This window comes from Pseudoliparis swirei, chromosome 24 (genome assembly GCF_029220125.1).
Source record: "Pseudoliparis swirei isolate HS2019 ecotype Mariana Trench chromosome 24, NWPU_hadal_v1, whole genome shotgun sequence".
Classification (NCBI taxonomy): Eukaryota; Metazoa; Chordata; class Actinopteri; order Perciformes; family Liparidae; genus Pseudoliparis; species Pseudoliparis swirei.
In genome coordinates, this window is record NC_079411.1 from 26,783,461 (window position 1) to 26,811,460 (window position 28,000).

At 44.6% G+C, this 28,000-nt stretch overlaps 1 protein-coding gene across 4 annotated transcripts; it reads left to right on the top strand.

Annotated features, from left to right (window-relative positions):
* The first annotated feature begins 1,350 nt into the window (after positions 1-1,350).
* On the top strand, positions 1,351-27,993 carry pcdh10a (protocadherin 10a). Of its 4 annotated transcripts, none has more exons than XM_056409249.1 (5): positions 1,351-4,255; positions 6,493-6,551; positions 6,993-7,099; positions 22,900-23,292; positions 26,240-27,993. In XM_056409249.1, exons 1-5 carry the CDS (start codon positions 1,712-1,714, stop codon positions 26,257-26,259), a joined length of 3,123 nt encoding a protein of 1,040 aa, XP_056265224.1. In that variant the 5' UTR covers positions 1,351-1,711; the 3' UTR covers positions 26,260-27,993. The 4 variants fall into 4 exon arrangements, with proteins under 4 accessions (XP_056265224.1, XP_056265225.1, XP_056265223.1 ...); XM_056409250.1 differs by having other exon boundaries at positions 22,900-23,060; XM_056409248.1 differs by lacking the exon at positions 26,240-27,993 and adding an exon at positions 23,928-23,972.
* Positions 27,994-28,000: the final 7 nt, after the last annotated feature.

A 28,000-nucleotide genomic window follows, 5' to 3' on the forward strand; every position in this document is an offset into this window, starting at 1 on the left:
AGTTAGAGTAAGTTAGACCCCCCCCCCCCTTAACCCCCACCCCCAACGCAACTATTTCTCATTTGCATATTTAATTCACGCTTTTATGAATTAAATTAGCGCATGACGCAACTGCCTCTACAGTTAAGGCCGGCGTGAGACGGGGGGTTAATGATGAGAATGGGAAGATAGGAGAACTAATAGACTCCAGGCTATTAGCAACACGGTGGGACTGAAGTGCGCCGCTTCATTAACCCGAATTAAAGGAACTCATGTGTGATCCGGCCTTGATGGAACCGCCTCGTCTCCAACTGATGCTCGCTATAGCAAACACAGTGCCGATATCACTTCATTTCAAATGCTTTCTTCTTTTTAAAAAAAATATTGTGTGTAGAGAGAGATGAGGGGGGGGGGGGGGGAGAGAGAGAGAGAGATGGGATGGCCATGGCACGGCGGGGTATTGCGTCACTATAAGCTATCTTTGCATGGTGGTCCGTGGCTGAGGGCACTCTTGCTCCATTCTGACTCATGCCTCGTGCTTTTGGTGTCAGAGCACATACCCAAACTGTCTAAATAGTTGCTCCATCTTTTTTTTTTTTAGCATTGCATATGGAGAGAAAAAGAAAGAAATGACCATATACTTATTAAAATATATAAAAACATTGAAATCCCATCTGCAACAGACTCCAGTCCCCCCCCCCCCCACACACACCTTATTCATCCCACTTTCTTAATTCACTACATGTGTAACATCTGTAGTGTTGCTGCTATACAACTGACTCTGAGCTTTGGAGGAGAGAGAGAGAGAGAGAGAGAGAGAGAGGGTGAGGGAGAGAGGTGGGGGTGGCGCAGCGGCACACTTGACTGCTGTGTTGCGAGGGGCCCCGCGATCCTGTGCAGCTCTCTCTGGCTGGCGTCGCAGAGCCCCAATCAGGTGCCATCACACCGCGCGGTTCGAGAACGCCCATTGGCTGGCGGGGGGGGGGGGGGGGGGCGGAACGGAGCCGTGCGCAAAAAAAAAAAAACCCTGGCTGCTCACACTCGCCTCACAGAAGCCGAGCTGCGAGCATCATCCGCTCTGAGCGCGTTCCGGGCGCAGTGGCTCCATCCTCTGACAAGAGAAAGTCTGCTTCTCCATTTTACAAGTTGCTTTTTCTCTTCTATAGATTCCATCGGTGCGTAAAAAAGGACTTCTTTTTATGTTTTTTTTGTTGCTGCTGGCTTCTTTTGTGTGTGTGTGTGTGTGTGTGTTCCTACTCGGGTGGATTGTGTTCCCCCTATAGTGATGTTCTGTGACTTTATGTGAAGAACGCGCTGTCTGTTCTGTGCACAGAGAGGAGGAGGAGGAGGAGGAGGAGGTTTTTTGGCTTTGCGTCCTGGCTCCATCCATCCAGCCTGCGATGTTTGCGCCGACGCCAAAAGCGCACAGACCGGTGCAGAATTGATTAAAAAACAAGAGCGCGCAGCTCGGATCAAATGGCTGCGCTTCTCGCCGCTGAAACGACACAATGTTCCTGTGACCCGAAGCAGGAGGAGAGGAATGTTCACCGGCGGACGGACAGCTTTGTTGATGTTCATTTAATCGCTTTTTTTAAGGACAGAAAAAGTGGGAAATGCTCATTTCTTGTGAGAAAAAAGGAATAAAGCTTTTTTTTTTTAATCGTCTTTGAAGTGCACTTTGCAGAGAGAGAGGAGGAGAAAGAGAAAAAGAGAGAGAGAGAGAGAGGGGGAGATGATTGGGTTACTATTCCTCCTGCTCTCCGTCCTGGATGGAGCGGTCTCTCAGCTGCACTACACCGTGCCAGAGGAGCAGGAACCCGGCTCCGTGGTTGGGAATATCGCCGAGGATTTGGGGCTGGACATCACCAAACTTTCCGCGCGCCGCTTTCAGACGGTGCCGAGTTCACGGACACCGTATCTGGAGGTGAACTTGGAGAACGGGGCGCTCGTGGTGAAGGAGAAAATCGACCGGGAGGAAATCTGCAAGCAGACCATCCCGTGCCTATTGCACCTGGAGGTGTTTCTGGAGAACCCGCTGGAGCTCTTTCGCGTGGAAATCGAGGTGATGGATATCAACGACAACCCGCCCAGCTTCCCGGAGACGGACATTTCCGTGGAGATATCGGAGAGCGCCATCCCCGGTACCCGGTTCCCCGTAGAGAACGCCTTGGACCCGGACGTGGGCACGAACGCGCTCAGCACGTACGCCATCACCAGCAACAACTATTTCTACCTGGACGTGCAGACGCAGAGCGACGGGAACAAGTTCGCGGAGCTGGTGCTGGAGAAGCCGCTGGACCGGGAGCAGCAGGCGGTGCACCGCTACGTGCTGACGGCGGTGGACGGAGGCATCCCGCAGAGGACCGGCACCGCTCTCCTGGTCGTTAAAGTTCTGGACTCCAACGACAACGCGCCCACCTTTGACCAGTCGGTGTACTCCGTGAACCTGCGGGAGAACTCTCCGGTGGGCACCCTGATCATCCAGCTTAACGCCACCGACGTGGACGAGGGGCAGAACGGGGAGATCGTGTACTCCTTCAGCAGCCACAACGCGCCGCGGATCAAGGACTTATTCGACATCGACGCCAGAACCGGGAGGATCGAGGTGGCCGGCGAGGTGGACTTCGAAGAGAGCAACACGCATCAGATTTACGTCCAGGCGAAGGATTTGGGCGCCAACGCGGTGCCCGCGCACTGCAAAGTGCTCGTGAAGCTCGTGGACGCGAACGACAACGCGCCGGAGATCGGCTTCAGCACCGTGACGGAGTCCGTGAGCGAGCAGGACGCGCCGGGCACCGTCATCGCACTTTTCAGCGTCTCGGACCGGGACTCCGGTGAGAACGGACACGTGAGCTGCGAGCTGCTCGGAGACGTCCCGTTCAAGCTCAAGTCGTCGTTTAAGAACTACTACACCATCGTGACGGACGGCCCGCTGGACAGAGAGCACACGGACTCCTACACCATCACCGTGGTGGCCAAAGATAAGGGTCAGCCGTCGCTGGCCGCCAGCAAGTCCATCAAAGTGCACGTGTCCGACGAGAACGACAACGCGCCTCGTTTTACGCAGGCGGTTTACGACGTGTACGTGACGGAGAACAACGTGCCCGGTGCTTTCATCCACGCCGTGAGCGCGCTGGACCCCGACGTGGGGCAAAACGCGCTCATTACTTACTCCATATTGGAGTGTGACATCCAGGGCATGTCAGTGGACACGTACGTGTCCATAAACCAGGACACCGGGTACCTTTACGCGCTGCGCTCTTTCGACTACGAGCAGCTGAAGGAGTTCGGCTTCATGGTGCAGGCGAAGGACTCCGGCGACGCGGAGCTCTTCTCCAACACCACCGTCAACGTGATCATCGTGGACCAGAACGACAACGCGCCCGCCGTCATCGCCCCGGTCGGGAGAAACGGCACCGCCAAGGAGCACCTGCCGCGCTCCGCGGAGCCCGGCTACTTGGTGACGCGCGTCGTCGCCATGGACGCGGACGACGGCGAGAACGCGCGGCTGTCCTACAGCATCCTGCGGGGCAACGAGATGGGCATGTTCCGCATGGATTGGAGGACGGGGGAGCTGAGGACGGCGCGCAGGATCTCTCCGAAGCGCGACCCGCAGGGCTTCTACGACCTGCTGATCGAGGTGCGGGACCACGGGCAGCCGCCGCTCTCCTCCTCCGCGAGCGTGAGCGTCGCGCTGGTGGACAGCGTGGTGGAAAGCCGCAGCGGGGACCGGGGCTCGGCCTCCAAGGCCAAGGAGACCTCCCTGGACCTCACCCTCATCCTCATCATCGCGCTGGGCTCCGTGTCGTTCGTCTTCCTGCTGGCCATGATCGTGCTGGCCGTGCGCTGCCAGAAGGACAAGAAGCTCGACCTGTACACGTGCCTGCTGTCGGGCGAGTGCTGCCTGTGCTGCGGCTCGTGCTGCAGCCGGCACGCGCGCGGCCGGAAGCAGAAGAAGCTGAGCAAATCCGACATCATGTTGGTTCAGAGCACCAACGTGACGTCGGGGGTCGGCCCCGCGGGGCAGGTGCCCGTGGAGGAGTCCGGCGTGGGGGGAGGGGGCTTCGGCTCCCATCACCACCAGAACCAGAACTCGTACTGCTACCAGGTGTGCCTGACGCCGGAGTCCGCCAAGACGGACCTGATGTTCCTGAAGCCGCGCAGCCCGTCCCGCGGCGGCGACGCGGACCACAGCAAGCCCTGCGGCGCCGTCGTCACGGGTTACGGTGACCAGCAGCCGGACATCATCTCCAACGGCAGCATCCTCTCGAACGAGGTAAGAGACGCGGCGCCGCGCGCGTGCGTGCGCGTGGTTGTTAGTGGGTTAACCGTCATTGAAGTGGAGGTCCTCCAGAAGAGCCACGCGGCTGCTTCACGTCCACGCGCGATGTTCACTCAGGTCACGCGCACGCACACACACACAAAAAAGAAAGGAGGAAAAGAGAGAGAGAGAGAGGGGGGGGGGGGGGGGTGTCTGCTCAGCGGCCTTTCATCAGCGTCGGGCCTAATGGTGATTGGACATGTCAATGTTACATCTCATGTGGCCTTTTAGAGCTGATTTAATATCTGCAGCAGACATGAGATGAGAGGGAGAGAGGAGGAGAGAGAGAGGGAGGGGGAGAGAGGAGGAGGTGAGAGAGGAGGGGAGAGAGGAGGAGAGAGAGGAGAGAGAGGAGAGAGAGGAGAGAGAGAGAGAGAGAGAGAGAGAGAGAGAGAGAGAGGGAGGGAGAGAGAGGAGAGAGAGAGAGAGAGAGAGAGAGAGGGGAGAGAGAGGGAGAGAGGGAGGGAGAGAGAGTGAGAGGCAGAAATGGAGGGATGGCGAGAGAGAGAGAGAGAGATTGATTATGGGGCATAACATACATTTAGTTGGTTTTTTTCGCAACAGACTGGTTTCAGATTTGCAGAGAGAGAGAGGGAGAGCAATACAGGGCGAGAGAGAGTGAAATACAGGGAGAGAGAGAGAGAGAGTTAAAGACAGGGAGAGAGGGGGGAGAAAGATAGCGAGAGAGATATGGGGAAGAGATATAGAGACAAGAGAGAGAAAGAGAGAGAAAGATAGAGGGGGAGAGAGGGAGAGAAGGAGAGAAGGAGAGAGATATTGATTATGGGGCCTAACGTATATTTTCAAGTCAAACCACAGAGTTGAAAGAGGCTTTTATTTTATTTAGTTGTTAGATCTCGTTTATCTCTGAAGAGATGATCATGAAGAACTGGTTGAGGCTCCGGGTCGAGACCCTCAGAGTCCAGGCGAGGCCCTCAGAGTCCAGGTGAGGCCCTCAGAGTCCAGGTGAGGCCCTCAGAGTCCAGGTGAGACCCTCAGAGTCCAGGTGAGACCCTCAGAGTCCAGGTGAGACCCTCAGAGTCAAACTGAACTCGTCGTGAAAAGGAAACACAAGAAATGTAAAACAAATGTTTCAGAAACAAAGAAAACAAAGAGAGAATCTACAGGAACTTCATTCAGCTGATAAACATTTAAAACATCACCAGGAGGAGGAGGAGGAGGAAGAGGAGGAGCTCGAGGGTCCTGTTTTGTGTTCCTGCGTTGGGGGGAAACTGGAGTTGGGGGTTATTTTTTATTTGTGCTGATTGCGGTGTGTTGGCTGGAGTGGAGCCAGTCAGTCAGTAGCAGTCAGTCAGTCAGTAGCAGTCAGTCAGTAGCAGTCAGTCAGTAACAATCAGTCAGTAGCAGTCAGTCAGTAGCAGTCAGTCAGTAACAGTCAGTCAGTAACAGTCAGTAGCAGTCAGTCAGTAACAGTCAGTAGCAGTCAGTCAGTAACAGTCAGTCAGTAACAGTCAGTCAGTAGCAGTCAGTCAGTAGCAGTCAGTCAGTAACAGTCAGTCAGTAGCAGTCAGTTAGTAGCAGTCAAACAGTAGCAGTCAGTCAGTAGCAGTCAGTCAGTCAGTAACAGTCAGTAGCAGTCAGTCAGTAACAGTCAGTAGCAGTCAGTCAGTAACAGTCAGTCAGTAGCAGTCAGTCAGTAACAGTCAGTCAGTAGCAGTCAGTTAGTAGCAGTCAAACAGTAGCAGTCAGTCAGTAGCAGTCAGTCAGTCAGTAACAGTCAGTAACAGTCAGTCAGTAACAGTCAGTCAGTAACAGTCAGTCAGTAGCAGTCAGTCAGTAACAGTCAGCCAGTCAGTAGCAGTCAGTCAGTGGTGGGCTGGTCTTTCTGGTCTTTCTGGTCTTTCTGGTCTTTTCCTGTGCGTTGAGTATTCTGCTCACGACGTTTCTCAGCAGCACGGCGAACAAAGGCCGTTCAGTTTCAGCTCCATCATTCACACATTCAATCGCCTTCCAACACACACACACACACACACACTACACACACACACCCACTCTACACACTCTCGCCTCCTCGCTCACCTAGCCCCCCCCCCCCCCCCGCCCATAGCGCCTCCTCGTGGAGCTGTGTGTGAGCAGCTGATGTCTCCTTTGTGTGTTTATTGTGAACGTGTCGACTCAGCGTTATTACAAAGTGACCAGAATATGTGTTTCTGTGTTTTTTTCTCCTCTAGCCGAAACACCAACGAGCAGAACTCGGCTATCTGGTGGACCGACCCAGACGTGTGAACAGGTAGTCAAAACACACACACACACACACACTTCCACATGCACACACTAGATTATTACCAATGTGTTAAGCCTATTGAGCCACACACTCACACACACACACACACCAGAGGACCCGTTAACGTTCAATCGGCCTCATGGAACGGAGGTTATTCCCGCATCTATAAAAATTGAATATTACATATCTTCGTGAGCTCGGTTAATGGAGGCCCCTGGAGGCCCCCAACGCGTCCGTAACGTTCGTCTCCAAACGTCGGCACGAGTCCCGTAACCGACGGGGCGGCGCTCTAACGCCGGATTTCCATCAACGCCACGTGTGTGACGTCCAAATTTAGCCTCTCGCCGGCCCCCGCCGCGAACACCGCGTGGATGTCTGATTCTCTTACTCCTTTTTCTCCTTCTCCTCAACCAACCCCCCCCCCTCCATCCCGTCTCCCTCCCGCAGTTCGGCGTTCCAGGAGGCCGACATCGTGAGCTCCAAAGACAGCGGGCACGGCGACAGCGAACAGGGCGACAGCGACCACGACGCCACCAACCGGGGTCATTCAGCCGGTGAGTCACCCCCCCCCCCACACACACACACACACTTCCACCTATACTATCCTCCCCTTGCGATGGTGGATGGGATAGAATACAGAAATCGTTGGTGCGGTTCAGCGACTTTTAATTTCCTTAATTTGAGCGTGTTAAAGGCTCCCGGGCTCCGGTGTTGCTGAAGCTGGCATGAGCGAGCCTCCGGAGGTGTTGATTGTATATATAAATATATATTTATTTATTTATATATATTTCAAGAGGGAAGAATATTTCCACGACTTAAAACCAAATTTCCATGACTAAACATTTTGAGAAATCTCGGTTGCATACATGAAAAAGTGAGAAAATATCGTATTTTAACTAAGAATGAGATTTCCAAAGCATACAGTATATATACCGTCTAAATTAATATATTAATATAACACATTTCCATGACTTTTCCCAAACTTTTTGGATTTTTTTTCTTTTTCAAGGACTTTTCCAGGCCTGGAAAATATCCATTAAAAAAATTCCGTGACTTTTCCAGGTTTTCCTTGACCCCGTCTTAACTCTTCTACATGTTACAGTCCACTACATGTTTTTGTGGACGGGGCTTTACGTTTTGATCGCCCTTGTTCCCTCTAAAATCCCATTAGCCGATACCTGCTTATTGATCAACGTGGAGTCGGAGGAAAATACAAAATCTCATTTCATATTGAATTGCCCTTTTCCTTTCTGAGGGATTGTTCCAACACGGCTCATGAAAAGACACCCCCCCCCCCCCCCTCGTCTAGACTGGAGCACCCGCCAAATATCATATCGGACGCCGGGAATACAAATAGAGCCGATTAGATGGGCGTCGTAGGACAGCGCGCGGTCGTCATCGTCGGGCTCCGTGGTGGTGGTCGGCATTGTTAATGAACCGAGATGAAACAAGAGAGAGAGAGTACCCAGAATGCAGCAGAAGAAACAGGCTGGGAAGGTAGGAGTACACCTGCATTTACCCGCTCGGTCCGAAACACCCGGTGGTAGCCCTGGTTGCTTTAAGCCCCGCCCCCCTCCCTTTAAGCCCAGTAAGAGAAATAAAGACGCTTTATTAACACGCAATATGTTTAAAAAAGGGTTAAATGCTTATAAAAAGACCACAATGTTGCTTAAATAGTGATACAAGGACAAAAGAAAAGCACAAAAAGGGTTCACCTACCAGAAAACCTGTAAGTTATGTTATAATGAGTCACATTATGCGACTATTTTTAGCGGTAATTTGTTGAATCGTTTTCTCAAACTATTTTTTTGCTTATTAAAATAGTAGAAAATTCATGAATGAAAGTGACATCCATTTCCAGGTGCATACGTGTGTATTTTGGTTTTCCACTAGAACGTGTTAAACATGTATGAATATACCTGCATTTATCCTCACAGTGTTAGCGCTGGTTGCTTTAAGCCCCGCCCCCTCCCTTTAAGCCCAGTCCTACGAGAACAAGATTGTGCACCTTTGCAAAGATTATCCTCTCGGGGTAAAGATAATCTGATGGGTGGCTGTATCTGAACGTTGAATCACAGTCAGCCCGTAGAATACGGACTGGTCCGGGAGTTGCTATGCACTCCAGATACGCAGATATATATATATATATACACTACCGTTCAAAAGTTTGGGATCACTTAGAAATGTCTTTATTATTCAAAGAAAAGCACTGTTTTTTCAATAAAGATAACATTAATCAAAAATACACACTACACATTGTTAATGTGGTAAATGACTATTCTAGGTGGAAACGTCTGGTTTCTAATGAAATATCTCCAGAGGTGTATAGAGGCCCATTTCCATCAACTATCACTCCAGTGTTCTAATGGTACATTGTGTTTGCTAATCGCCTTAGAAGACTAATGTCTGATTAGAAAACCCATGTGCAATTATGTTAGCACAGCTGAAAACAGTTATGCTGGTGATATAAGCTATACAACTGGCCTTCCTTTGAGCTTGAAGTTTGAAGAACAAAATTAATACTTCAAATATTAATCATTATTTCTAAACTTGTCAATGTCTTGACTATATGTTCTATGAAATGTTCAATTCATTTGATAAATAAAAGTGAGTGAGTTTTCATGGAAGACACGAAATTGTCTGGATGACCCCAAACTTTTGAACGGTAGTGTATATATATATATATATATATATGTGTGTGAATGATTACTGAAAAGGAGGTTTTTGTTCATATTATCCCTTTTTAACTTTAACGCATTCAATAAAGACTAGAACTCATAAAATATACAACCTCTAAATGGGCTTTTAAATCGTATATATGCACACTTAAGTCTTTAAACCAGCTAAAAGTAACACAAAGAGGGAAGTATGACAATGAAAAAGTGAAAATCTATTACAGCAGATAGGATGAAAAACACAAGATATTCAAAGTCTGACCCATTTATTTTCAAGAATACAAGGTTTTATGACCTAAATAGTATTTTTTAGACTTAAATTCTGAATGTGCGTGTATATAAAGGATAACAGGGAACCTGTGTAGGTTCCACAGTGACGTGGGATCCATCTTAAGCCATCACCTCCTTCAGTAAGCGGTCAGGCCGCGACTGTTTTTAAAATGCAAAGCCTTCACTTCCCTCCCGCTGCTTTTGCTTTGCACAGTTAAAAGCAGCACATTTATGAACAAATAACAGGTTTCCTCGGCTTTTTATCCGGCTCCCAAGCACACTCGCTCTGGCAACCGGCCTGGGATTGAACCCGGTCGGCTCCCGTACGACGACGACGACGAGGGGGAAAAACACAACATTTGTTCCTCGTGTTGAATTTAGAAAAGGGAACAGCTTACCACTCCACGGGACGTCGTATCACACCACTGGTATTTGGAAAAGAGAGACACATGCGTTTCACAGACTTCGCGAAACGAGAAAAAAAAACAGATGGACCGAGTGTGTGTGTGTGTATTTGTGTGTTTGTGTGTGTGATTTAATATGTAGGTGGATGCATGATACCTGCATGTAGTCCTCTCGTGTGTTTCGCGTGGGAGAGAACGAGGCGAAAGGGGTTGATATCTGTATTAAAAAAGGTTTCCCTTTGAGGCCGTGATGTGAAAAGATTTAATGAGATTCAGTGGAAGAGGAGACGAGCGTTAGCTAACGGCGCCACGGAGGCATATAGCCGTTGCTCATTTCTCTCTCTCTGTACATGTGAGACTTCTGTTATATAATGAGGTGACTATTAGGGCTGCAACAACATTCGATAAACATTGCTAAAAACTGCAAAAAAATCGATTGTTAGAATAGTTGGCTAACGAATTTCGTTAGCGATTCGTTGCGGTCGCGCGATTATTACGGCACTCGATAATTCGGCGAGATGTTTCAGTATGGGGGAAAAAAAGAAAAAGTTGGAGCAAAAGGAAGGAAAAAAATAGATAACCGTTTCCACGGAGCAAAGCAACGGAGATAAGCCACGCCCCCTCCCAGGCGCGAATGAACCACGAGTAGTCGGGCGAGTAAACTCACGCGAGTTAAGCGTTGTCTGTTATATAAAGGGCTGGAAATTATTGCTTTTTTTAAGGATTTTAAAATCCGATTCGTCGAGTAATCTAAAAAAAATAGATGAATCGATTATTAAAATAATCGTTATTGCACCCCTAGTGGCTGTTTTTGGTAGTCTCATTGGGTTACGCTTTGGTGTGATTGCGCTTATAGGACTTCAATGATGAGTTCATGTTCTTCACCTCGGGTGCCACGTGCATTTGTTATGCATTTTTATAGCGAAATCCATGTGTACGCTGCATCTGTTTGGCATGCTCTGGTTTCCATACTCGCATTCTGTGTGTGTGTGTGTGTGTGTGTTTTATACACACATCTTCTCTTCCGGGGTCTCATCCTTCATTCTGTCTCCCGAACACGGTGGCTCTCCGTAACACTCTGCTGATCAGTAATTCATTTTTGGAACCTTTGCATATAGCAATTATCAAAAGGAGGGTTAGAGGCAAGCTTTTCCTCGCGGGACGGCGGCGCCGGCAACACACTCTATCTCTTTTTTTTCTTTTCGGTGCACCTCTGAAAAAAATTTATTTCAAATCAAGCGAAGGAAAAAAATCATTTGCAGTTGGCATATCATCAACTACCGCCGCCATATAGCTTCCCGCTCAGCCGACACTTTAGCAAATAAAGTCTCCCGACGTGGTTTTAAATCAAAAGGACGCCGCAGCCCTGTGACGCCGACGGATACCTTTAAAAAAAAAAAAAAGTAGGCAAATAGCTTTTCAGAAAGTATACCTGGAGTTACAGGCACCTATTGATTGACAACCACCCCCAACACACACACACGCACACACTTTTTTCTTCTTTTTTTAGGTTGCTCGATTCAGATTAGACACAATTTCCACTCATTATGTCCCTCATCATCCCAATTAGAAGATAGTGGCAAGTGTGAGCAAGCCCCCCCAAAAATAAGGTGACAGATAAGAGAAGATTAAATATTCATCAGGAAGAGAAAAAAAAAGCCTGCATCTCAGAAAGAAAGAAAAAAAGTTCAATCATCTGGGTGACGGGCGGGAGGCTGGGAAACGATCATTATCGTGACGTTTTGTTTTCGGTGGGAACAACAGCCGTGACAAATGGGACAATTAAATCACCGTGGCAATGGTGTATTAGATGGCTGATTATGAATTAGTGGTCGGGCGCCGCGTCGCAGTTTCCCACGTCAGGGAGCTGTCAGATGAATTTAGCACAGCGGGGTTTTGAAACGCCGAACTATCATCAGGCTCCAGATAAGCGACGCCACCGGAGACTGTGATCCATGAGACACAAACGAAAGAAAAGTTTTCAGGGTCATTTCAACAGCTCAGATGATTAAAAAGTTGCTTTATTAACACGGAATATGTTGAAAAAAGGGCTGAATGCTGACAAAAATACCACAATTTTGCTTATATAGTGATACAAGGACAAAAGAAAAGCACAAAAAGGGTTCACCTAGCAGAAAACCTGTAAGTTATATTATAAAGATTAACGTTATTGAATTATTTTTATCGATAAACAGATGTTTTGCTTATTAAAATAGTAGAAAATGCATCGATGAAAGTGACATCCATTTCCAGGTGCATACTTGTATTTTGGGTTTCTACTAGAACGTGTTAAATATGCTTTAATGTTTAAAAAACACATTATTTTTCAAACTGTCTGTATGAATATACCTGCATTTGCCCTCAGTGTTACCGCTGGTTGCCTTAAGCCAGGGGTGTCCAAACTTTTTGCAACTAGGGCCAATTGTGATAAAGTAAAGATGCCCGGGGGCCAATAGTTCCTTTAGACATTTTTTAAACCACAAAAGTTACATGAAAATACACTGTTATAAAACAATTTATTTTTACTGTCACAATTAATTTTATTTTTTAAATGACAATGTAACCACATACAATATAACCAAGTCTGCCTTTCATTCAGTCAGATAACAATGAAAAAGCTGTATATAGAATACCTTACATTTCTATGAGTTACATAACATTGCAATTAACCTGTTTTGCACTGAATACCTTTTCAAGATAATATCAATAAAGTGCAACCTGTGAAAAATTTAACAAAATAAGATCAAATATTTGGGCATAAAGAGTTTACTGAGTGTTAGTGACACTGCATATCTTTTCATCTTTTATCTTGATACGGCCACTCTCCATAAAGCTCAATGTTGAGCTCTTGTTTTGAAGGGCAACAGCTGGAACGCTGAGAGGTAACACCTGGCAAATCTCCAAGAATCTCGTCTGTCGCGCATGCGCAGCGTAACCGGTTAACGTCGTAACGTACACATTTACACGAAAGTCGGCGACAGGCATTTCGCTCTTTATTTATTAATGACTTAGTTTTATGTCCGTGTAGTTTGTAATATGTGAAGTTCTCAATAAAGGTCTTGAAATAAAAGAATCTGCATTCCCCCTCGCGCCCCACCTCGTCTCTGCTCTTGAACCCGGAGCAGAGAGCGACTCTGAGACGACTTGTCTTCACCACCGTGGGAACGCAGAGGTGTCGGTTTGCTGTTCCCGCGACATATTGGACGCTCTCTGCCGGCTGGTTGGAGCGCGCTCACCTGTATGTGCGCACCTGTCTGTGCGCATGGGGGCGGAGCTCCGCCGCGATACCGAGAGCCAGGAGAAGTGTGAACGCCACCACGTAGAGACAGAAATGACATGCCGCTGTGTCGATACGATCAATAACAGACGACCGTTTAGTTGAATAAAACAACCTGACATTACTTATGTTGTAATCTGGCGCTATAGAGAACATTTCAGTGGGGCGGACCCCCACCCTGTTCTCATGGGAGGGGAAACACTAGTAATTCCCACCGCTCCTGAAAGCGGCGGCCCTCACTGTCAACTTTTCTCCTTTTTTTTGCCGTCGCCATGGCAAATAGGTTTGGAGAAGGGTTCACGCCACGGATGCAGATTCAGATACATTAGAAAGGAGGAATTACGTCTTTCAAGTTTTTATGATTTCTTTATTCTGACAGATCTGGCGGGCCACAAATAACACATTATATGACCGATGTCGCGGGCCGTATGAAATCTGACCGCGGGCCGGACTTTGGACACCCCTGCCTTAAGCCCCACCCCCTCCCTTGAAGCCCAGTCCTACGAGAACAAGATTGTGTTTCTTAAATGATGAAAAAGAAATAAAGACAATTTATTAACACGCAATATGTTGAAAAAAGGGATGAATGTCTATAAAAATACAACAATATTGCTTAAATAGTGATACAATGAGAAAAGAAAAGCACAAAAAAGGGTTCACCTAGCAGAAAAACCTGTAAGTTATGTTATAAAAAATCACATTAAATAAATGTTCTCGGTAATTTGTTGAATCGCTTTCTCGAACAATTGTTTTACTCATTAAAATAGTAGAAAATGCATAAATGAAAGTGACATTTGTTAGCGCTGGTTGCTTTAAGCCCCGCCCCCCTCCTTTAAGGTCAGTCGTCTCTCAGCCCTGTTTCACGAGAACAAGATTGTGCACCGTTGCAAAGATTATCCTCTCAGGGTAAAGATAATCTGATGGGTGGCTGTATCCGAACGTTGAATCTGTCAGCCCGTAGAATACTGACTGGTTTGTGAGGTGCTATGCACTCCAGATACGCAGATATATATGTGAATGATTACTGAAAAGGAGATTTTTGTTCCCTTTAACTTGAAGCATTTAATAAAAAGCAAGAAGACTAGAACACATTAAATGTACAACCTCTTAATTGGTTGTTGAATTGCACAGAAAGTACAGTATACATGCACACGTAAGTCTTTAAACCAGCAAAAACAATAACACAAAGAGGGAAGTATTCCAATGAAACAATGAAAAAGTGGAAATCTACTAGCCTACAGCAGATAGGATAAAAAACATTGCCTCGTTAAAAAAAAAAGAAAAATCAATTTGCGTTTAGCCCGTAACAGGTGGAGATGTCTCATTGAATATCGATAAAATTCATAGCAGGGAAAAAGAAGAGATTAATCAATTTCATTAACTAATTACGCAGTCTACTTCCTGAAACATGTCTTTCTTATCTGACCTTTTCATAACACAATAACGGTGGGCGGACGAGTGGATACCAGAATGATTATCGGCACACTGAAAACATCGTGTCGAGGGTCTTGATGAATGTCTTCTCTGCTGTCAAGAAAAGGCCGTGCTGTATGAAATGAACCGAGTGATAAGAAAATGATGTACGATACAACCTTCTTGCACAAGACTGGATCAAATCAGGGTAAAAAGAAGAGAAAAAGATGCACTCTTTTTGGTCTGAATATTTAGGTGAGTTTAGCCTCTAAACTGTAATCTCACTTACGGGAGTAATAAATCTGCTCTTGGGCCATGAGTCATACGCGTCGCCCTTCTGCTCAGAGATTTAGCCGTCGGTGAACATCTGCTCCGTCCGTGCTGCAATGCTAAAAAGAAATCCTCCAGATATCTGTTGATTAGGCTCAAATTAAACTCAGGTGTCGGGTAACGTGAACCGTGAATAAGTGGCTTCAGTTACGCTGCCTGCTAAAGGGATTCAGAACCTACAATGAGCCACACTTTGTGCACATTTGCATCACATAATGAGTATGTGACGAAGAATTTATGAAAATTTGGTTTTATTTTGACACGCCATTCCTTTCACTTTTTAACAATGTACTGAGACGTGGGGAAGGAAGGAAGTTACGTGGCTACAAACGGGTTTTTGACCAATGGATTTCCAGGACTTCTTCCATTACCTTTTTTGAGAAGTTGACATATTACAAAGTACACGGACATAAAAATAATTCTTTAATAAATAATAGAGCTAAATGCCTGTCTTTAAGTGTAAATGTTTGGGGGATAAAGGAAGTTACGTGGCTACAAACGGGTTCATACACATTTTGACCAATGGATTTCCAGGACTTTTACATTACTTTAAACCAGTGGTTCTCAAACTGTAGGGCGCGCCCCTCTAGTGGGGCGCCGAGGCATTACAGGTGGGGCGCAAGGGAAAATGCCGATTTTTTTATTTCAAGAGCTTTATTGAGAAATTCACATTTACAAAGTACACGGACATAAAACTAAGTCATTAATAAATAAGAGCGTAATCACCTGTACTTTAATGTAAATGTTTACGATACGGTGTTAACAGGTTACGCTGCGTGTGCGCGACGGCCGAGATTATTGCCGATTTACCAAGAATCTCTGAAATTGTCTTTCTTGCTGTTGCCCTTCAAAACAAGAGCTCAACATTGAACATTAATTAAGAGTGGCGTATCAAGCCTGCAACCCCGTTTTAAAAGAGGTGTAGTGGAAAGCTCATTGCAGCGTTTATAATGATAACACGTGATGACTCACACATATCTGCACTTGTTTTGCAAAGGTTGCACAGTATTGTTTTTAAAAGATATGCAGTGTAAAACTCTCTATTGCCAAATATTTGAACATGTTTTGTCTTAGTTTTTCACAGGTTGCACTTTATTGTTATTATCTTGAAAATATATTCAGTGCAAAACAGGTTGTTTGAAGCCAAAATAAGCTATTTTTGCCAAATATGAGTTATTTTTGGCACAGATAAAACTGTATTAGTATTCTAATAAAGTGATATTAACAAATGATGTCCAGGACTAAGAAAATGATACCTCTGTTAATCATCCTTTAAAAGGTCAAATCCGACAGTGTCAAGTCTCACTCATGAAAAGCCTCGAACTGTAGGGGGTATTACTAATCAAAGAGATACTCTTAGGCCAAACGGCCATCTTGGCTTTTCCCTCCCAGCTCAGTCGCGGTTTAACAAACATGGAGACGTGGTAGCTGCCTCTCCGAGACTCACACAATGTCTCCATCTGCCATTACTGGATATGGTGGGAGCCATCTTCCTCTGTGTTGGCCCTGGGAGGTCTCTGGTTTACTCATCACAGCCTCGCCGGCCAACGCGAGGAAGCCGTGGTACACGCCCCGCCCCCCCCCCCCGCCGATCCCGAAGCCGCCGTCCAAATATTGATATTTTTTTGTCTGTAATCTCTCCGGAGGACAAGATGAAAAACAGAGGAAGAGATTCGAATCCCCCCCCCCCACCCCCTCTACCTGAGGGGAGCGTTTTATGTTCTTTTTTCTTGCTTTCTAGAGAGTAAATGAGATAAAGAGAGAAGAAGAAATGGGCACAGAGGATTAAATGTGTGTGGGGGGAATAACAAGAGACAGAGGGGGAAGTGAGACGGAGACAGACGGATGGATATGTACCCACCAAGTGGATTTTAAGCCTCGTGTTTTCTCTAAATTAGTTTTTCCGTCATCCCCCCCCACCTCACTCCCAGTCGCTGGATGTATGTCAGGCAGCGCAATTAGTCAAATCACACCGACGTGGGATTTTTCGGAAACACTCCGAGATGTAATGAAAAAAAGAGAGAGAGCAGAAGTGCTGATTGCTTATTAGCAAGTAGATTGTGTTTGCATTATTTTGCGCCGTTTACATTTTCCTGTGCGTGCATGCGTGTGTGTGTGTGTGTGTGTGTGTGTTTGTTCTTGCTGTCTGATGAGGTCACAGTGAGATTGGGGCGCTAGCAGGGCCTGTCATTGCCAGTCACTGTTTCGGTTGTTGTTTTTGCCTTTCTGCCCGAGGAAGGAGAAAAGGTGCTTCACAACCACTGGGTGTCATGTGCACATGGCCTGTCTTTGTCTGTTTTCACTTGCATACATTTACATATCTCGGTGTTAAGAGTGTATTTTTAAGTGTGGTGTGTTTCGGAAAAAAAACACATGCGTTGATGTCGCTGGTTTTTTTGGGGAGGGGGGGGGAGGAGTGAGAAGCCAGGCAAAAATCACTTGAGTAGTCTGGAAGCCAGGTGACAAGAGCTGCTCTCCGAGCTTGATTTACGGCGAATGCAGCAGACTATATTTATACGGCGTCTCCAGAGTACAATACGGACCCCGTGCCTGCTTATTAATATACCGCGATATGAAAAGTATGGACCAACCCAAGCTGGAAAGCTTTGTTCTTCATGCTTCGACATTTACTCTTATCTTTATGAGTATGCAAAATGTCTTTTGTTCCTGCATAGTTGCGTGTGTGTTTGGCTTTGCACCCGTGCTTCAGTCCTTCAGATTGATTTGTTTGTACATTTTGAAGCATTGTGGCAATAAAACCGCCGGTACAGCGGCACAGAGATGATTGGAGGACTTGAGGTCAACACCCTGGTGAGTCCGAAGAGGAAAGTAATTTGCTAGAAGTCCATTAAAAGGCTGAAGGCTAACTGTAAGGTGTGGATTAACATAAACACTTTGATTTATATGCCCCCCCTCACAACTTTAAAAGACGGACACAGATAGACGTCGGTTAACTCGGAGGTTAAATGCCGCTCAAAATTTCGATTAGCATGTGCGCTACTGCTGTTGATTTTTGATCACAGCCTCTCCTCCAGAGTTCAGAGCGCTATATACGTGCACATGCTAGGTGGCGATGCGAATAAATAAACAACCCCGTGGCAGCAAAAAGCACTGACTGGTGCATTTTCTTCTTTTTTTTATAAACTTGCTGAATCAAAAATAATTACTTGAAATAAAAATAGAAAGAAAACTACCTGCGGGTCCTTATTCCGGAGCTATTTCCCCGGAAACATTGTTTGTCTGCAGTTTTACTTATGAAGTGAATAACTCTGGAGATTTTAAAAGCAAGTTGTGGCTCCGTTGACCACGCAGGAAAATAAGAAATGAGCTTTTTTCTTCTACATTTATTCTGAGTCGTTATTAAACCAGGAAAAGCCTGCAGCCCCATTTGACTCTGAATAGTTCACTTTGAGGCTGCTATACCTTTATTATATTTCCATACGAAAGGGGTTTAAATACACCAACGCTAATGTTAAATTGGAGATTTTTTACCAACCTTTATCAGACCTATCTGACCCCTCCAGCTGTGAGGCCCATGTGTCGGCAGTGCTGTTGGTAATAATACATGATATTTACATAATATTTACATGTGCGCGGGTGGATGGCAAATACAGATATGGTACAGTCACGATATGGTATGAATTCAAATCGTGTTGCTCTAATGATAAACAGCTGTTCTCATACTGAATACTTTTTTAGAAGTCTTCTCAAATTTAGTATAGCGACATTCAACTTAGTTGTTATTATTTCATATTAAAATGGTATTTCTTTGGTCTTTGATAATTAGTTTAAAGGATGCATTATGCATACACCTAAACAATAGATGTCTGATTCGTGTGTTGTTTTGCAGTTAAAAATATATAAAGTAATCTGGACCTGTAGTCACAGTTACGTAGTATAAGACGACCAAATGGTTTATCTGTCACGGTGCTATTAGAGTGGACCCAAAAGCACGACTCGGACAGGAGTAACAAAGATGAATGTCTTTAGTTGAAAACAGGCTGGGTCAAAACAGGGAGATCAGTCCAAGAAACAAACAAGTTCAGAAAGGGGCGGGGCAGAGAATCAGAGGTCAGAACAGGCAGGTCAGGGATATACTCTAATAACACTGGAGAACTTGGCATGAAAACACAAGACAATCTGGCACAGGACAAGTGAGGGAACCTAAGTAGACAGGGACTAACGAGGGGATGGGCAACAGGTGAGACGGGCATGAAGACCAGGTGAAGGTAATGAGGGACTAACGAGGGAGTGACCAGAGGCAGGTGAGGGGAGTTGGACTGACGAGATGGGAAGCAGGATCTGGAATTACATGATAGTTAGAGACAGGATGAAAACAACTAATAAAAAAAAGAAGGTGTGAAGCTAAACTGTTACATTATCACTCTTTTGATAATACTGATTCAATAATTCTGTGATTTTTCTGCTGTACTGTTCATTCTCCTTGATATAGTGGATATGTTTACTACAAGACGCACTGTGCTTTACTGACTCTACTTGTGTTTGCTATTCTAATTCAAGCTTTTTCAAAAATACAAATTCAATTTTTTTAAATGTGTTTTTTTATGTGAAAACATGCAGAGCAGGTGGAGGTCAAGGACAAAGCAAATGTTTTCTTGCTTTGGGCGCACGGCTAGAACGCAAAAGCGACTCATACTGTACGAGCAGACAACAACCAGAGTGTAAATTATGCCGCGACCACGATGCTGTACAGACGTAGGGTTTTCTTTATTCTTTTCATAATGTAGAAACCCGTCTGAAATGCACAGAGCGGTAGAGCGATACTTTGAATATGCAGGGGGGAAGAACACGGGACACAGGACTCCTTTTTGTCTTTACGTAAAGCCGACCGCTAAAGACCTTCACGCGCCGTGGAACTGACGAATGAACAACACGAAAATGCAAAATATTCGTCTGCGCATAATTTACATCAAAGCTATTCTTACCGGCAGAGATGCAAATTCTACAACAACAGCTGCAGAACCTTTTCCACGGAAAAAAAGTGACCCGGTGTGCCAGTCTGTGAGCTGAATTGTTATTTAGCCTCAGCAACTGTACGCTGTTTTTCTTTTATTGTGAAAAGGTAAGACCGAAAATGAAGTTAGCTGTTGTGGTTCGACTCTGTTATGTCCATTTCACATAATCTAATTGATAATTTAATTAACAGTTTAACAACTCAGACAAGTTGCCCTTGCACCTTTTTTGCTACGTTTAATATTCACGTTCTTCGAAAAGATTATTTTTTGACGTGCAAATTAATTGCCATGAAGAAAATTCCCCGGTGTGTATAAAGGTCTTACAGGTCAAGCTGCAATAAAACAAAGCCAGCTCTTCACTATCTTTATATTATGGCAGATATAGAAAATACAGAAATGAGCCCCCACCAAATGCGTGTCACGAAAATGCACAACTGAAAAGACGCATTTAGTAAAGTTAGCGTATCATTGGATAGAACTTCATTTTCATAAGTTGTTGTTTTCAAGTCCTCAGGACCCATCGTGAAGTTCCCGTACATAACAACGATGACTGTATTGAACCGTAGCGCTAGACAACAACACACTTGTCGGGAAGACGATATAAAGTCATCATGTTACTTCCTCCTCGATTTATTGTAATTATTACATTCTTAATACTCTTGAGCCTAGTATCTATTGATATGAACATGCTTACATTACATTGTGTGTGTGCATGTGCATTTAGTTATAGAGGAGCAGTGGCTTCATCGGTAGAATAGATTTGTGTAAGAGGACCCTGGAGCCTTTTTGGCCTCAGGGAATTACAGAGCGTCTCCGTTTTTTCGTGTTTTCCCCTCTTTTTTTATGCCTTTTATCGTCTCGCCTTCCTCCGGTGACCCCGATGTGCTTGCCTCCTCCTTTTGATCCCGCCGACAACGCTTTCCCACACGGCTCTTAAACTCGGGCAAAAAAATACCAAAAAAATCCAATCTGCACATGAGTAGAGACTCATTACGATGATGACTCTGTTTACGCCTCTTGTTCTTTTCTCTTCCCTTCTCATAATCTCTCCCGTCCCTGCGCTCCTCTCTTTATTCTCTCCAAGAGAAAGTAATTAACATAACTGGTACATCTTTTCATGCCGATCGTGTGTTTGCGGGACTGCGCGTGTGTGTGTGTGTTATTCTATTATATCATCTCAGATGTTAATTTAACATTTTTTATGTTGATGTTTTGTTTTCGGCAGTGTCTTTGTGTCAATTACACACTTTTCTTTTCTCGATTTGTTTAGAGATGATTGACACGAGGGTGTGATTAAGCAGCCAGTGAATACGTTGCATGTTTATTTTATTTTTTGGCCTGTTTTTTCCTTCTTTTTCGAAGATAATTGTGTTTTTATTTGCGCGTGAGGATGATGGAAAATGGATTTGCGTTTAGCCTCTCTGTGTTTTGGGAATCAATTGCGAGGCTGAGGATGTTGATGTGGAGAGGGGGAGGGGGGGAGGGGGCTGAAATGTTTTCGCAACACCACATCACTTTGATTGCACATTTCATTCGGAATGAATGAGGTGAGGAGGAAAACAAAACAATTCGCTTCATCAATGTTGGCCTTGTCTCTTTGATGAATAGCTCTCGCTGCACTTTATCTGCTCGCAAGTGATTACTAAATTGTGTTCTCTCTTCTGGTCTCTTTTGCTCTCATCTCCTCCCTCCATTTTGCCTCTCCACTCTCAAATATCCTTACCTCTTGTCTTGTAAATCCTCTTCGATTCCCCCCCCCCCTTCTTACTTAAAATCCCTCCATCGTTCACATTTCCACCTTTTTCAATTCAATTTTATACAGCCCAATATCACACATTACAAATTCGCTGTACAATCTGGACACATACGACATCCATGACCTTTGACCTCACATCGGATCAGGAAAAACTCCAGAGTAGAAAAAAAAACTTTCACGGGGAAAAAAGGGAGACCGACAGAGGACGATCACTCTCACGTTTCAAGTTTATATTTGTTCGAGAGGGACAATGTACATTGATGAACACTTTAAATTCAAATGTAAATGCACCGAATTACAGCCGCGAGGCTGATTTCCATTGTCTGTCTGCCCCCGGGCCAGAATGTACAGGCTGAGCGCCCGAGAGGAACAGGTTGTGCCAAAGTGCAGCAGTAATAAACTACAGTCAATTCTAGTCTATAGCTGACAATACACAACAGTTTGTTAATAAAAAGTTAACAATGGATAAAAAAAGAATCGCATTAAAAGACCAAGATAAAATATCTTAGTGTAAGGAAGACATTTCACATACATCATATTACACACAGGTAATAGATATAAGGTTATAGAGTAAGTAGAGAGAGAGAAGAGGAGATAGGTGCTCAGTGTATCCTAAAATGTCACCCCAGCATCCTTTTTACCTTCTCCTAATATGACTCCTGGGAGGAAGCAGAGTTAATAATGTGTGATGGAGAGATGGAAATTCATCCTTAAGTAGAAAGACAGGTAATAGATATAAGTGTAACCCTGCAGCCTTTTTTCCATCTCCTAAGGAGGAGATAGGTGCTCAGTGTATCCTAAAACCTCACCCCTGCATCCTTTTTACCTTCTCCTAATATGACTCCGCAGAGGTACCAGAGTTAATAATGTGTGATGGAGAGATGAAATTCATCCATAGGTAGAGAAAGAGAAGAGGAGATAGGTGCTCAGTGTATCCTAAAATGTCACCCCAGCATCCTTTTTACCTTCTCCTAATATGACTCCAGGGAGGAAGCAGAGTTAATAATGTGTGATGGAGAGATGAAAATGTATCCTTAAGTAGAGAAAGAGAAGAGGAGATAGGTGCTCAGTGTATCCTAAAACCTCACCCCTGCATCCTTTTTACCTTCTCCTAATATGACTCCGCGGAGGTACCAGAGTTAATAATGTGTGATGGAGAGATGAAATTCATCCTTAAGTAGAGAAAGAGAAGAGGAGATAGGTGCTCAGTGTATCCTGAAACCTCATATGATGATGTGTGTCCTCTCCCTCAGGCGCCGACCTGTTCTCCAACTGCACCGAGGAGTGCAAGGCCCTGGGCCACTCGGACCGCTGCTGGATGCCGTCCTTCGTGCCGTCCGACGGGCGGCAGGGGCCGGACTACCGCAGCAACCTCCACGTCCCCGGCATGGACGCCACCCTGCCCGACACTGAGGTACCGTCCTCCGTCGAGCTCTCCGACCAACCGACCGTGACCTCCCCGACCGCCGCCTCGTCCGCCGATAGGTCATTCTCCACCTTTGGCAAGGATGGTCAAAGGTCACAGTCACACCACAGCCTTCACCATCACCTCCATCAGCAGCAGCAGCAGCCGCAGTACAGCTCCAGCACGCTAGAGAGGAAAGAGTATGATAGGGGGACCCTGCCGTACAAACCCACCTTTCCCTGTGAGTATCAGTATGAAAGTTCACTGGGACCCTACGACTTCGGTCTGGTCCAGAACAGATACTAGAGCAGGAGACAATTAATCTGCCCTTTTGATTCTGATCTGAGCTCAACTCTTATTTCTTAGATTTTTTTTTTAAAGACTTTTTTAAATATGGCTTTTTCTTCTTCTTCTTTTTATTGTTTTCATTTTGCCACCGAATGTAAAAAATGTACATTATTATTGCAAACTTCCCTTCTCCCAAAAAAAACACTTTGAAAAAACTTACCTATTTTAATGCAAAATACTGTCTGTAAACATGTGACCAATTATAAAATAAACACAATTTAAATTGGACTCATGTTAACTGCTGTTGCCCCTTTCTTTTCTTTTTCTTTTTTTTATACCTTCCTCTAAATTCCCCCTCAGAATCCTCTCCAATTAGCCTTTTTTTCTGATGCTCATACAAGTAAAGGTCACCAACACCCGAGCATACTTCACTTGGGAAGATATCCCTGACATCTTCACACGCATACAATTAAATGTCCTTACGGTTTCAAACACGAGTGTATATAGATAGAGAGGATATGAAAGATAGACCATCTCATTTTCTAAAAGGACATCTTTTTTTTCTTCTTTTCATTTGCTCCACCAAAGGTGTTCTGCTCGAGCTCGATGACTTCCCTACTGAATAGCTCGAAAGGTGAAACGCGCAACCCACGCTCGTCTTCTCGATCGCAAGGACTGAAGTCCATTTTGTTCTCAAAGGGGAACGTGTCGAGCATCCGTACTCGCTCGCTCATGGATCCATACTTGACATAAAGAAGGGGGAGGTGCGAGGTGCGCCTTCAACCCCGATGTCAAGACTCTGCAGTTTGGAGTTGGGAGTTACGGGCACATGTGCAAGAAAAGAAACTAAACACAATATAATGCTGCGTTTACACTAAAAGCGTTGCGAATATTTTCAACGCTTTACTTGTACCATAAATCTTTACCTACTTCATTTCTGCCATCCACCACGGAAGAAATGTGAGCCTACGAGTGATGTAGCCACCAAATATATAAATATATATATAAATATATATATTTATATATATAGATGTATTTATATATATATATATATATTTATATATTTATATTTATATTGATTGGCTTTCGCAACTCAGCGTCCGGTGAATCTTTTGGCAAAGTTGAAATATTGAATTCATTGACGTCACTCGCGCCCGCCCGGCGAAAATTCTCATCCGTCGCAACCATTCGCGTTCGTGCATTGGCGGAAAAATTTGCAACGCTTTTGGTGTGAACGCAGCATAAAGGGTGCTTGATTTGCCACATGAAGGATATACAGTATATTGATATCCATTGGAGTAAAAATGTAGTTTCCAGCTTCGCATTCCGAAAAGAAGCTGAATGGGATTCTTTAGAAATGATGGCGGCGAGCTTTCCAAGCTCCCCACATTACATGAATATTCTATTCGCTGTAAGAGTAGAGAATGGATTCGACATACACACATTCAGTAGAGAAGTCATTTCCAACCACCATCCTCCATGATACTGCATGCCGGCTGTGGGCTGTCTCTCCCAGGTAAACGATGACCACTATAACCCTGCTTTTTCTTTTGTTTGCAATTTAGCAAACAGAGCCGAGCCATTTTTTTTCCCCGTCTCGCACACATCAGCTCTGTTTGAAAAAAAATAATTTGTATTTAGCCTTTGGGTGCTAGAGCACGCTCCAAATATAGCAGCGTCTGTTAGTCCCCGTCTGCCTCGCAGGGTTCGGGATAAATGCACTCCATTTTCCTGTCCAAAACTCCCGACTGTGTTATATTTCATTTTAACTTTTCTTAATACATAATTTCACATTCTTTTTGAAAAAAAAATGTCACCACGGGTTCAGTTGTTCATCATTCTATGAGAAAAGATGAGAATAGTCTCAAAGGCCGAGACTCTATCAACCATTTGGCATCATGTTCTACCGTATGCTACTATACTGGCTACGGAGCAAAGCTCTGATCAGCAGGGTTGCCTTGATAAAGGGTTTATGAATATTTAATGATCCATTTATTGATAATTAATGAAGCAATTAGTGTCCTGTGTATTTTCTCTGCATGCATTATGTAGCCACCAAATTCTTTAACTGTATCTTCACTGATGGACACACTTTTTTACCCAATTCCTCAATATTTTTTACCATTAGGAAGAAGTAGTCGAAGAAGAAGAAGTAGTCAAAGAAGTAGTAGTAGTCGAAGAAGAATAACAAGAAGAAGTCGTTGAAGAAGAAGAAGTAGTCAAAGAAGTAGTAGTAGTCGAAGAACAATAACAAGAAGTAGTAGTCGAAGAAGAAGAAGTAGTAGAAGTCGAAGAAGAAGATGTAGTCAAAGAAGTAGTAGTAGTCGAAGAAGTATAACAAGAAGAAGTAGTCGAAGAAGTCGTAGAAGTCGAAGAAGAAGTAGTCAAAGAAGTAGTAGTCGTCAAAGAAGAATAACAAGAAGAAGTCGTTGAAGAAGTAGTAGTAGTCGAAGAAGAACTAGTAGCAGAAGAAGAAGCAGAAGAAGAAGAAGTAGTAGTAGTTGAAGAAGAAGTAATAGTCGAAGAAGAAGCAGAAGAAGAAGTAGTAGTAGTTGAAGAAGAAGTAGTAGTAGTCGGAGAAGAAGAGGAAAAAGAAGAAGTAGTAGTCGAAGAAGAAGTAGTAGTCCTGTGTATTTTCTATGCATCCATAGCCACCAAATTCTTTAACTGTATCTTCACTGATGGACACACTTTTTTACCCAATTCCCACATTATTTTTATCATTACACTGCAAGGACCGGCCTTTTAAGGGTGTGTAAATAACTTCACACAGAGAGTCCTTTGTGGCACGCATCCTTCAAAGAGATGAAGGTATTTCCGAGCCAATTGTGTCCCTAAAGAGTCTCGAAGGGATAGGTTGTCATTTGTCTTATTGGGTTTTGTTGCTCTTGTCTTTTCAGCCCGCAAAAGGATTTGTTAGCTCGTTCCACGTGGACCTTTCGGAGACGGCGTGAATTTCGGTTGCTAAAGACCACCCACACTGACGCTGGAGACGGCTACGTGGAAAACTACACAAACAGCGACCTGGACAACGGCAACCTTGGTTAGACTTCATTATCTTGGGTGGCGAACTGTAACGAAGCCTTGGCAGTGGTCCGCCGAGGAAGGAGGAGGAGGAGGAGGAGGAGAGGAGGAACTAAAATGCTGAGTAGCTGTACGCCTCTAGATATCTTATAGGAGCAATCCAAGGCCTTATTTCTCTCAGCAGGACTGAGAACGGGGGTCGAACTATACTTCGACGTGTGAAGAATTATAAAAATCATCAGCAGAGGGATGAGAGGAACTGAAAACGAACGGCTGGAATAGAAAAGAAGAGGGACCCGGTTAACTCGTAGGAGGTGGGTTGTTTTTGTTTTTGGGGACTGAGGAGTTAGCCTCTAGAGATCTGTGTGTGCCTGTTTACATGAAGAAGAAGAAAAACACAAATGTTTCTGTACAAAACTTCAACCAATGTCACATGGAACCCTTTAGCTATTTCTATGGTCACCACTAAGCCAACTGTACAGAGACCGAGTGGGGGAGGGGAGGGGGGGAATGGAGACTGAGAGCCAGAAGAATTAAGAAAATGTTAATTGGACATCGAGAAAGAGAAAGAGAGAGAGAGAGCAGGTGTTGTACAGGTATGAAATGACATTAAAAAAGAAGGAAATGGGATAAGCAGAGGCGATGTGCAGTATTATACATTCTGTATCTCCGGTTTTTTGACTTGACTGTCTTTATATAACTTCTCTTTTTTCGTTTCTGTTGTTCTTTCTGTGTGGTTAAAGTGTGCAGACTCTAAAGTATTCCAAACATACCGTTTAAAGACAGGAACTCGATATCCAGGTCCGGTCGTCTTTCAAGTTAAAGCCACTTCAGGAAGGAGATGTTCACGAATACGCTGCGTCGAAAAAAAGGCGGGAAAAATGTGATAATCTTCACGTTTGGATTATCAATAAAATATCAGAAAAGTTCCCATTTCCTTCCTGAGCTGAATGCAGAGAAAGTGAAGTGACCCTTTTATCAGGATGCGGTTCCTTTGATGCCATTGGCCTATACATAAACAATCAAGACACACTCAGTGGTTTTTATCATGTGTGCAAAGTGTTTACTGTGCTATTTTAAAAAGCTTATAAATGAACATAAATCTATATATAACTATATATATACATATATATATATATACAAAATACTTTTTTTTCCAAAAAAAAATGTAACCATTGGTTAGTTTTCTACACCTCCATAATGCCATTCAATCTAATAATACACAACGAAAACACTTTTTTTCTTCATAATTTCAGCCGACGAAGCGAAACACTTTCACTCCAAACAGGATTAAGTTGATGTTCTTGATTTGATTGTTACTTTTCACGGTTAACGGACGCTCGGCCTTATTGTGTGTAGGGGAACGACACCAGTTGAGTTGTTTTGGCCTGTTGTGTATTTTTACTAGCAGAATATTTGTTCATGTACAGAAAGAGGGACTATCACAATCGAGCTAGATATCAAAGGTTTTACAATCATACAAAAAGAGGCATACACAGATAAATATGGACGTGAACAGACTAACACATGGTGAGAGGTGCAAAGTATTGCACACACACACACACACACAAACACAAGCACACACACACAAAGGTCAAGTGGTGATAAATAAACAGTGTCATTGAAGTTTTCCAATG

What these genes read in the sequence shown, in the direction of transcription:
- pcdh10a (XM_056409247.1), top strand. Translation starts at nt 1,712, where the DNA reads ATGATTGGGTTACTATTCCTCCTGCTCTCCGTCCTGGATGGAGCGGTC. An exon ending in GCAGCATCCTCTCGAACGAG is followed by an intron (nt 4,256 to 6,492) that starts GTAAGAGACGCG and finishes TTTCTCCTCTAG; the next exon opens with CCGAAACACCAACGAGCAGA. An exon ending in CAACCGGGGTCATTCAGCCG is followed by an intron (nt 7,100 to 22,899) that starts GTGAGTCACCCC and finishes CCTCTCCCTCAG; the next exon opens with GCGCCGACCTGTTCTCCAAC.